Source organism: Leucoraja erinacea, unplaced genomic scaffold (genome assembly GCF_028641065.1).
Source record: "Leucoraja erinacea ecotype New England unplaced genomic scaffold, Leri_hhj_1 Leri_398S, whole genome shotgun sequence".
Classification (NCBI taxonomy): Eukaryota; Metazoa; Chordata; class Chondrichthyes; order Rajiformes; family Rajidae; genus Leucoraja; species Leucoraja erinaceus.
The window spans coordinates 23,734-35,515 of NW_026576299.1; the positions used below are offsets into that span (position 1 = coordinate 23,734).

The 11,782-nt window shown below is 43.5% G+C and overlaps 1 protein-coding gene across 1 annotated transcript; it reads right to left on the reverse strand.

Moving 5' to 3' along the window:
- Nucleotides 1-6,240: 6,240 nt before the first annotated feature.
- Nucleotides 6,241-11,366, reverse strand: LOC129693710 (probable G-protein coupled receptor 139). The gene is made up of 2 exons (XM_055630491.1): nt 11,249-11,366; nt 6,241-7,148 (listed from the first exon to the last, which is right to left on the reverse strand). Exons 1-2 carry the CDS (start codon nt 11,364-11,366, stop codon nt 6,241-6,243), a joined length of 1,026 nt encoding a protein of 341 aa, XP_055486466.1.
- Nucleotides 11,367-11,782: the final 416 nt, after the last annotated feature.

Genomic DNA, 11,782 nt, shown 5'->3' on the forward strand with positions numbered 1-11,782 from the left:
GATCAGCCATGATCATATTGAATGGCGGTGCAAGCTCGAGGGGCCGAATGGCCTATTCGTGCACCTATTTTGTATGTTTCTATGTTTCTATGTTTCAAAGGACGAGCCCTGGCAAAGCGATCGCCCCCTCCAAGATGTTAAAGTCCGTCGGCAGCCAAAGGGCGGCTCCTCCTGGTGGTCCTCTCGCTGAATCAGACCCCAAGCACAGGGATCCCCAAACATGTCCCCTGGAATCAAATTCAACACTCATCAGATGACGCAAACCGCCATGCAATCGGGAGGGATATAAGTTGGGGCGGGCATACACATTTAGGCCCCTCGGCAATGTCCTCCATTACCAATTTCCGCCTTCCACCCCGCGGCCAATCTCCTGTACTATCTCAACACCCCCTGAATTCTAGTTTGAATGCACTTCGCTACACTGGGCTGGGTTCACCGCCAACTGTTTGAAAACATGTTTGATCGACGGTGTCCAAATTAGCTGCTAAACTATCACCAGGGGCACCGCACGGTTGGCAGCCTCGCCAACAGTCTGTCTGAATTTTCATCTCCTTCTCTTATTTTTAGTGGGTTTTTTAAAGTTTGTTTTTATGTTATCTGGTTTGTTTTATGTGAGGGAAGGGGGTGGGGGTCGGATGTTTTTCCCCCCAAATTATTATGCTGCCGGGGATGCGATTGTTTTCCGGGTCGTATCTCCAGTCACTCTGCGGCCTAACATCATGGAGCTGGAGGCATCGCTCGGGACTGACTTTGAGCCCCACCGCGGGGCGTGGACTTACCATCTGAGCCGATCTGTCGTCAAAGACCGCTCCAACATCGGGCCTGCGGACATTACCATCTTGAGCTCGCAGTCTCGGGTAGAGTCCGTAGACGACGGGAGCGCAAACGACGCAAAAGGTTCGACAAGGCCCGACCAGGGGTCCGATCGCTCTGCGCGGGAAGTTGAGATTCCCCCCGATGCAGGAGCTGATCGTCGCGACGCGAAACGTCCGAACGCCGCCGGCTGCGGGAGTAAGATCGCCCCGTCAATGGAAGGCTCGAGGCTCCCGACCGCGGAGAACAAAGACGGGAAGATATTGAACTTTTGTTCCCGCCTTTCATAGAAACATAGAAAATAGGTGCATAAGTAGGTCATTCGGCCCTGCACCGTCATTCATTATGATCATGGCTGATTATCCAACTCAGTATTCTGTACTTGCCTTCTCTCCATAACCCCTGATTCCTTTAGCCACAAGGGCCACATCTAACTCCCTCTTAAATATAGCCAATGAACTGGCATCGACAATAATCTGTGGCAGAGAATTCCACAGCTTCACCGCTCTGTGTGAAAATGTGTTTCTCATCTCGGTCCTAAAAGACTTCCCCCTTATCATTAACTGTGACCCGTTGTTCTGGACTTCCGCAACATCGGGAACAATCTTTCTGCATCTAGCCTGTCCAAACCAATAAAAATCGTCTACGTTTCTATAAGATCCCCCTTCAATCTTCTAAATTCTTGCGAGTACAATCCGAGTCTATCAAGTCTTTCTTCATATAAAAGTCCTGACATCCCAGGAATCAGTCTGGTGAACCTTCTCTATACTTCCTCTATGGCAAGAATGTCCTTCCTCAGATTAGGAGACCAAAACTGTACTAGCTTGTAATCGCTAGAATTTAGAATATTGAGAGGGGATCTTATAGAAACTTACAACTTTCTTAAGGAGTTCGACAGGCTAGATGCAGGAAGATTGTTCCCGTTGTGGGGGAAATCCAGAACAAATGGTCAAAGTGTAAGTATAAGGGGGATATCTGTTCGGACCGAGATGAGGAAAATATTTTTCACACAGAGAGTGGTCAATCTCTGGAATTCTCTGCCACAGAAGGTAGTTGAGGCCAGTTCATTGGCTATCTTTAAGAGGGAGTTAGATGTGGCCCTTGTGGCTAAATGTATCAGGGGTATGGAGAGAAGGCAGGTGCAGGATACTGAGTTGGATGATCAGACATGATCATATTGAATGGCGGTGTAGGCTCGAAGGGCACATGGCCTAATCCAGCACGTATTTTCTATGTTTTTTATCTATGTTTCTATGTAAAAGACTCCACCCTTATCCTTAAACTGTGACTCCTTGTTCTGGACTTCACCAACATAGGGAACAATCTTTCTGCATCTAGCCTGTCCAATCCCTTAAGACTTTTTGTAAAGTTTCTATGAGCCCCCTTCAATCTTCTAAATTCTAGCGAGTACAATCCGAGTCTATGAAGTCTTTATTCAGATGAAAATCCTGACATCACAGTAATCAGTCTGATGAACCTTATCTGTACTTCCTCTATGGCAAGAATGTCCTTCCTCAGATTATGAGACCAAAACTGTATGCTATACTCCAGGCGTGGTCTTAACAAGACCCTGTGCAACTGCTGCAGGACCTCCCTGGTCCTATAGTCAAATCATCGCAGTGATGAATGTAGAGGAGTCACTGTGGTTGAAGTTTATGTTAAAATGTATTTTGTGCGTCCGATTGCTTATTATTTTATTGACTGACTTACGGCAAAATTAGAGCACATGGCATTGGGGATAGGTTACTGCCATGGATATGAAATTGGTTTGCAGTCAGGAATGAATGAGTAGGGATTTAAGGGTTCCTTCAGAATGACAGGCAATGACTAGTTGGGTACCGCAAGACATGGTGCTGGGACCGCAGCTATGAACAATATACATTAATGATTTAGAGAAGCGATTAAAAGTAAAAAAGTTGGGTGAAAGTGTGAACTGTGAAGAGGATAATATGTGGTTGCAGGGTGACATGGACAGGTTGGGTGAGTGGGCAGATGCATGGCAGGTGCAGTTTAATGTGGATAAATGTGAGGTTATCCACTTTGGTGGGAAACACAGAAATGCAGATTATTATCTAAATTGGATCAAATTGGAAAAGGGGAGTAAAACGAGATCTGGGGTCCTTGTTTATCAGTCACTGAAAGTAAGCAGGCAGTGAACAAAGGAAATGGCATGTTGGCCTTCATAACACAAGGAGTTGAGTATAGAAGCAAAGTGGTCCTTCTGCCATTGTACAAGGCCCTAGTGAGACCACGCTTGGAGTATTGTGTGTAGTTTTGGTCTCACAACTAGAGAAAGGATATTCTTGCTATAGTGGTTCACCAGGTTAAATCCCGGCGTGGCGAGATTGTCATATGTTGATAGAATGGAGCTGGCTAAGGCGCGTAAACTATGGAATTTATACGATTTAGAGGGGAGACATATGTCATTATTAAGGGCTAAGACACGCTGGAGGCAGGAAACATGTTTCCGATAATTGTGGAGTCCAGAACCAGGGGCCTGGCGGGGAGATTTGCAAAGGCTACTGGGGAGACTTTAAACTAGTATGGTTGGGGGGAGGGACACAAATTGGGAAAGCTAGCAGTCGTATTTGAGGCAGGAGGCAGCGAATGGATTTCGTTGCTTTAGGTGTGATAGAATTGGAGGGGCAAGAGGTGGAGATGTTGCATTGCTTATCAGGGAAGATATTACAGCAGGTGGTACAGGCATAATAACCATATAACCATATAACAATTACAGCACGGAAACAGGCCATCTCGACCCTTTTAGTCCGTGCCGAACACGTATTCTCTCCTAGTCCCATACACCTGCGCTCAGACCATAACCCTCCATTCGTTTCTCGTCCTTATAACTATCCAATTTATTTTTAATTGATAAAAACGAAACTGCCTCCACCACCTTCACTGGAAGCTCCTTCCACACAGCCACCACTCTCTACGTAAAGACGTCTCCCCTCATGCTACCCCTATATTTCTGTCCCTTAATTCTCAAGTCATGTCCCCGTGTTTGCATCTTCCCTCTTCTCAGTGGGAAAAGCTTATCCACGTCAACTCTGTCTATCCCTCTCATCATTTTAAAGACCTCTATCAAGTCCCCCCTTAACCTTCAGCGCTCCAAAGAATAAAGCCCTAACTTGTTCAACCTTTCTCTGTAACTTAGTTGCTGAAACCCAGGCAACATTCTAGTAAATTTTCTCTGTACTCTCTCTATTTTGTTGACATCCTTCCTATAATTAGGCGACCAAAATTGTACCCCATACTCCAGAATTGGTCTCTCCAATGCCTTGTAAAATTTTAACATTACATCCCAACTTCTATACTCAATGCTCAGATTTATAAAGGCCAGCACACCAAAAGCTTTCTTTACCACCCTATCTACATGAGATTCCACTTTCAGGGAACTGTGCACAGTTATTCCCAGATCCCTCTGTTCACCTGCATTCTTCAATTCCCTACCATTTACCATGTACGTCCTATTTTGATTTGGCCTGCCAAGATGTAGCACCTCACACTTATCAGCATTAAACTCCATCTGCCATCTTTCAGTCCATTCTTCCAACTGGCATAAATCTCTCTGTAGAATTTTAAAATCTACTTCATTATCCACAACCCCTCATATCTTAGTATCATCTGCATACTTACTTATCCAATTTACCACACCATCATCCAGATCATTGGTGTACATGACAAACAACAGTGGACCCAACACTGATCCCTGTGGTACCCCACTAGTCACTGGCCTCCAACCTGAGAAAGAACCATCCACCATTACTCTCTGGCATCTCCCATTCAACCACCGTTGAATCCATCTTGCTACTGCACCATTAATACCCAACCATTGAACCTTCTTAACGAACCTTCCATGAGGAACCTTGTCAAAGGCCTTACTGAAGTTCATATGTACAACATCTACTGCTTTACCCTCATCAATTTCCCGAGTAACCTCTTCAAAGAATTCAAGAAGATTAGTCAAACATGACCTTCCAGGCACAAATCCATGTTGACTGTTCCTAACCAAACCCTGTTTATCCAGATGCTTATATATATTATCTCTAAGTATCCTTTCCATTAATCTGCCCACCACTGACGTCAAACTAACAGGTCTATAATTGCTAGGTTTATTCTTGGACCCCTTATTATACAATGGAACAACATGCGCAGTACGCCAATCCTCCGGCACTATTCCCACTTCTAATGACATTTGAAATATTTCTATCATAGCCCCTGCTATTTCTACACTAACTTCCCTCAATGTCCTAGGGAATATCCTGTCCGGACCTGGAGACTTATCCACCTTTATATTTTTCAAAAGTGTCAGTACTTCCACTTCTTTGAATCGCATAGTTTCCATAGCTACTCTACTTGTGTCCCTTACCTCACATAATTCAATATCCTTCTCCTTGGTGAATACCGAAGAAAATAAATTGTTCAATATCTCCCCCATCTCTTTTGGCTCTGCAGATAGCTGTCCACTCTGAATCTCTGGTGGACCAATTTTTTCCCTCGTTATCCTTTTGCTATTAATATAGCTGTAGAAACCCTTTGGATTTACTTTCACCTTACTTTTAATACACAAGAAGAATCCCGAGAAACCTGTTACAAGATATCAAGTAAGACAACGAATCATAGAACTGGAAAAAGGCTACAAATAATCAGAAAGCTTTGAAGAAGAAAATCAAGTTCAAAGAGTAGCTGCTGAAATGGGTGAAAAATAAAAATAAATGGAGGAAATGGAGGAATCTATAAAAAAAACCATCGGTAATGAAACAATTTGCTGATATACTACACGAAGAGATTACCAATCTTGATGATAAATTGAGCAAGAATGGATTGCTCATTCTTCTACCTACCATGAGAAAGTCGTTCCCAATTCTAAAGTGTAGTAACTTAATAAGGTCATAAGGTCATATGTGCAGAGTTATACCATTCGGCCCATTAAGCCTATTTCATTCAATCATAACTGATCTGTCCCACCTTCTAACCTCATCCGCATGCCTTCTCCCCATAACCCCCGACACGTATTATTTAAGAATATATTTCTCTTTTTAAGTACCAGCGTTAACAATTAGCGATCTAAAGTGCCTTTTCTGCACCACCTTCTATTCAACGCATTCACATTCATGAATGTTGGGGCAATTCAGAACCTGGGAGGGATTGGTGACTGCAGGAATTGTTCATTACATCGTCGATTAAAATTGGGTGTTGTGATGCGGGGAACGATGCCGGTCCTGTTGGCATCCCGCAAAAATTGCAGAGATGTTCTATCAGTGGCGCTAGAATTGCGAGGGCAGCCGATATGCATATTGGTCAGAGATCGCAGAAGATCCGCCGCCTATTTCGCATGCAGCCGATAGGTGGCTCCATGTCAGATACGGCGAATATCGGGGGCCGAAATCTGCACCTCGAATATTGTAATACCTTTTGTTTCGCCTAGGACACGACTTTATTGATGAACCGAAACAACGAGGTGACAGGATATTTTACAGCGCTTATCATCTGTGCCCTAAACTTGGACTGGGTGACAGCGTAAATAATAGTGTTCGTGCAGCAGCTAAGATTCTTTAGCAAAGAACCAACTTCGTGAAAAATGTCTTCATAATCGTTATAATCGTTATAAGATTTTACGAACTGATAATAGAAATAATCCACAACGTTAGTCAGCCAGAGAAGGATGAAGCTGCCGGATAGCGTGAGAAGCAAAACCATTGACCTCCGCCTGCTCTCCATCTCCGGGTCACTGCCGTTATCCCCCTTGGACTGACCCCTCAGTACTTTACGGACCCGACTGGTTACTACAATGTGGCGGACAGTCAGAGCGTTGAGAAGCAGGATTACACCGAAAGGGAAGATCGGAGTTAAAATTCTGTCGAAACTGTCCAATCCCACCCATGCAGGCTCCGTTAAATAACTTGGTTTAAAGTAACAGAACCACGATACGTTATCGATTATCTGTCCCGCCTGGAATGGGAAGGCGAATGGAACGTTTTTCAGGCAGACCAGAAGGCCGATGGTTGCGAGAACCGCAGCCGCTGTTTGCCGGGTGCAATATTTTGTTTTCAGCTTCTGGCAACAAATAGCGACATAACGGTCGAAGGTGAAAGTGACGGTGAACCAAACGGAACAGTCCGTGGAGACACGGCGTAGCAGACGGCGTAGAATGCACACGGCGGTGAGGTCCAGGAAATTCACCGGGAAGTAGTAAGAGTGGATCTGACGTAATATGACTTCAGCGACAATGACTAGCAGATCCGCTGCTGCCATGGCCACCAGGTAGCGAGTCGTGCAGGTGGAGAGACCACATTTTCCCCGCGATAGGATTACAATCGCTATTAAATTGACTAGAAGGAAAAAAAAAAAAAGACAAAGCATATGGAGATATCTGAACCCATATATTCCGGCGTTAGACACAAAATGCCGGAGTACCTGAGCGGAACAGGCAGTATTTTGGGGGAGAGAGAATGGGTGTCGTTCCGGTCGGGACCCTTCATCAGACTGATGACAGGTGAGTGGGCAGAACAGTGATAGCATGTAGTCGGAGACAGTAAGACGGGTGGTTGAACGGGGGAGGGAGAGGAGATGGAGAGAGAGGGATAGCGACGTACATTCCGGTTCCAGAGAGAGGCTCCTTTATCTGATCTGAAAAAAAATTGCAGAGTCGGTTGCCACCTGACGGGCGGCGCCATCAATGAGATTATAAAAGGGGCTACACATACCCAGCATCTAGACTGTAGAACCTAGTAAGGAACAGCGCGGAAAATTCCTTGCGGCGACAATGTGTGTATGTATCTCATCTACATACAGGTCTTACATAGCTAAACATTCCTTGATAGAATGGAACAGCGAAGCTCCTTGAAGTTGTTTAAACGCCACTTACATATCACCTTACAAACCAATCATGGCAGAGCGTTCTATAAAACAACAGTCACTGTGCAAAAATGCTTTTCAACGTTGCCTCGTTCATCTTAAAGTAGGAATGTTACAACATTTTGAGATGTTAAAAATCAAGTCTGCAATTTATCCCTTCAGATAAAGCATAAAGGGAAGTTTAATTTGGCAATTAATTCACTTTCATATCTTCAGTGTTAAAAAAAAGTTATGGCCATTTTCATACTCTGAAATTAGCATCTTGTTCCCTATTACTTTTCCATTGACTTAACGCAACAGCTGTGATCGACAGTCAAAAGCCCATAATGTTCTTAATAATTAAGAGAACTGAATGAAATTGCCAGTTATTATAGATGAAGCATTCTGAAGCAAATATAAAATAATCTTACTTCGATGACCTGAAATTAAAACATATAATTAGTTAGTTACCTAATTGTAGCTAATTACACAATTCAATGACTAGATCTAAACATCTATCCATTTCTTAAGAAAAGGTTAACATTTTTAAATAGCCTAAGTGTCCAAATAACATTCACACAAGAATTCACAATATAACATGATTTTTAAATCTCGTTATCATTAATTTATAGGCCAGATTGAATGAATTTATTGTTTAATTCGCGTAAATTAATGGGCATTTGTATCATCTTGCGAGTGAGATTTTGTGGAACGCGATCGTATGGAACGTATGGTGCGGTGAATTTAAACCCCATATCGGCAAGAAAAACACTGCCGGATCTTATGGGATCCATAATCACATTTTTGCCAATGGAATTTGGTATAAAGTAATACTAAGAAGCAAGTGTTTATGTAAAGTAGATGACTTATCTTATGTTTTCCCCCCTACGTGAGATCCGTTCCGTTGTCGGCGTTGACGGCGTTAGAAACATATTTTTAATTTACTCTAACGATTAAATTGTCCAGCGACTTTTTTTAAACTTCCGAGAACGGATATCGGAGCGATTTTTCTGCAGCAGCTTAGCAGCCTCAGAAAGTTCGACTCCGACAGGCAGGAGGAAACGGCATTTTACCGCAGCCTCCCCTCCCTCTCAAAAGGCGCCAAAGTCGCGCACACAGCCAGTGGCAGAACTGCAGCGCCGCTGACGGTAACTTTTGTAACATACCTACTTAACGCAATGTCTACACCTTGATCAATGTGTACATTATCCATGCCTCTCACAATGTTGCATCTTGTTCCACAGAAAAAGCAACCCAATACAATCCATGACTAAATGCTGTTACCCTCCCGTAACACATGCGCGCTCCCATTTGTCCCACAACAGTCAGCCGTAATTATCCACTTCTCCTAATTTTGCATTCCCATCTCCTGCGTCTCATTTGCATTTCATCACGTCTTTCTAATCCTCTGCCACCTTCATAATTTTCCTGTAAATGTAGGCACTTTCATCTTAATGTTGTGCCGTCTAGTGGTTGACATTTCAACCTTGGAGTAAGACTTATGCTTATCAACGTTATCTGTGCGTGTCATCAATGCATGTACTTCCGTCAGGTCTCTCCTCGGCCCCTGTCACTTCCGACAGAACAATACATTCTATTGTCCAATTTCTCGTGGCAGAGATTGCTATCTATTGGATAGTATTTTGATAAACCGCCTCTGCACCGTCTCCATTCTCCACCTCCTTCCTATATGAGGGAGACCAAAACTGTATGAAATACTCCAAAGTTAGAAGATGTTCTATTATCAGTCAGTTCTGCAAAATGTAGATTCGTTTTACGATCGCATTTCACAAAAGTGAACAAAGATAAATATAAAATATATGAATTGAATTAGGCTGCCGAAGTACCAAATGGTTTAAGCAGCTGACAGCAGCTAAAACGCCGGAGCCACGAACATCAAAGAATAATGTGTTTACTAATCCATTTTTCAGTCAGGAAACGCTTACGCTGGGGGATCCGATAAGCTGCAAACAGGGACCCTTAACAACAGTGATACTCAGTGCGGGCTTGCTGTCGAACGAGGCAAGCCAGGTAGATAGAGTTGCAAAGAAGGCATATGATGCGCTGCCTGCAGCGGTTGGCCAATTGAGTATGAGTCAGGCGATTATGCTGCCGCCTTATAGGACATGTGTTTGGTTGCGTTAAAGTATTGTGTTAATTTGTCAAATTTGGGGAGCGTGCAGAGGTGGATAACCAGAATGTTCCTTTATTAGAGGATACGAGCTATAAAATGAGTTTGGCCCTACTTGGAATATTGTCTCTGGAACGTCAGAGTTTGAGAGTGAGACCCAACAGAATAATTTACAATTGTGAGGCATCAATACGATAGACAATCAGAACCTATTTCACTGGATGGATATCTCAAAGTCTACTGTGCATAACTCATTCGTGAGGGTAGTAACATTTAAATGACCTGTTGGGGAGTGGGCATGCTCTTTACACCGAGAATACTGGATGTCTCGTACACGCTGTCAGGGGTGGTGCTGAAGGCAGAAACGACAAGCGCATTAAGAAACGTTTAGTGGAGCAAGTGAACTAACAGGACATGGAGGTATGTACTGTAGATCACATGGTGGGAGATCAGATCAATTTATCCGGTTCACGGACATTTTGGATCCAAGGGAATCCATCTTTGCTGTAGAGTTACATCTTTTAAACAGTAGTGGACATTTAAGAAATGTCGCCGTAAGAATCGGGAGGCCGACAGTGCATCTTGTAAACCGTTCATTCAAGAAAAATAAGGCAGATTATTATCTGAATGGTGTCAGGTGGAGTTAAAGCGGAGGTGCAACGTTACCCGAGTATTATTGTACATTTAACACTGAAAGTAATCATACAGGCACAGCAGGCAGTGAGGAGAGCAAATGGCACTTTGGCCTTAATATCGAGAGGATTTGAGTATTGGAGCAAGGATGTCCCACTGCGGGTACACATGGCCCTGGCGAGACCACAGCTGGAGTAGTATGTGGAGTTTTGGTTTCCTAATTTGCGGAGGGACATTCTTGCTATTGAGAGAATGCAGCGTACGTTCATCGGGTTAATTCCCGGGATTGCGGGACGAACATATGATGAAATAATGGATCGACTGGGTTTCAATTCACTGCAACTTAGAAGGATGAGAGGGTATCATATAGAAACATAACATTCTTAAGTAATTGGAAAGACTAGATGTGTGAAAATGTTCCCGATGTTGAGGGTGCCAGAACTAGTAGTTACATTTTAAGAATAAGGGGTCGGCATTTTCGACTGAAATGAAGGAACACGTTTTCACCCAAAGAGATTTGGATCTGTAGAATTATCTGCCACCGAAGGCAATGGAGACCAAGTCACTGTATGTATTCAAATGAGAGTTAGATATAGTACTTAGGGTTAACGGTATCAAGGGGAATTAAGAAATTAACGATACGGGGAGAAATCTTTAACGGGGTATTGATTTTAGATTATCAGACATGATCATATTGAAAGGCGGTGTGGATCAAATAGTCTATTCCTGCATTGTGTTCGATGTTTCCAGTTTTCTATGTATCTTTGCCTAAAATGAACAACGTCATCCCTTGCAGAGAGCGGGTAAATTTGAAACGTCGCCGTAACTTACCAGGCACTCCAATTACCGCAATGATCGGGTACAATATCTTCTCCACGCTATAATATCGTTCCCGCATTGTCAGTGCCAAACGGAGTGTACACCCTTGTTGCAAGCAAGCGATCGACATTGTGTCGCGCGCATTCACAATGCCAGAGGTTTTGTACCTGATCAGATCTCGGCAAGGGTAATGAGTTTGCAACATCTTCCAAAAATAGGGACATTGAAAACAAAAATACAGAATCTCCAGAGGGAGTGATATTGCAAAACTGTGCAAAGATACATTGTGAAATTTGCAAAGAAAACAACAAATGACGACAGCCCCCGCAGTCTCGGCTTTGGCAGATTACTTTTAACTCGTAGATTTCATTGAGAGACTGCAATGAATGAAACATCGGACCACACTACCAAGTGGGAATTATGTGCAGATGGTATACAGATGGATCGAGGGTACTTCATTCCGGTCATTCCCTCTTAGAGTCATAATGTGATACAGCCTGGAAACATGCCCTTCGGCCCAACTTGCCCACCGGGTCAACATGTCCC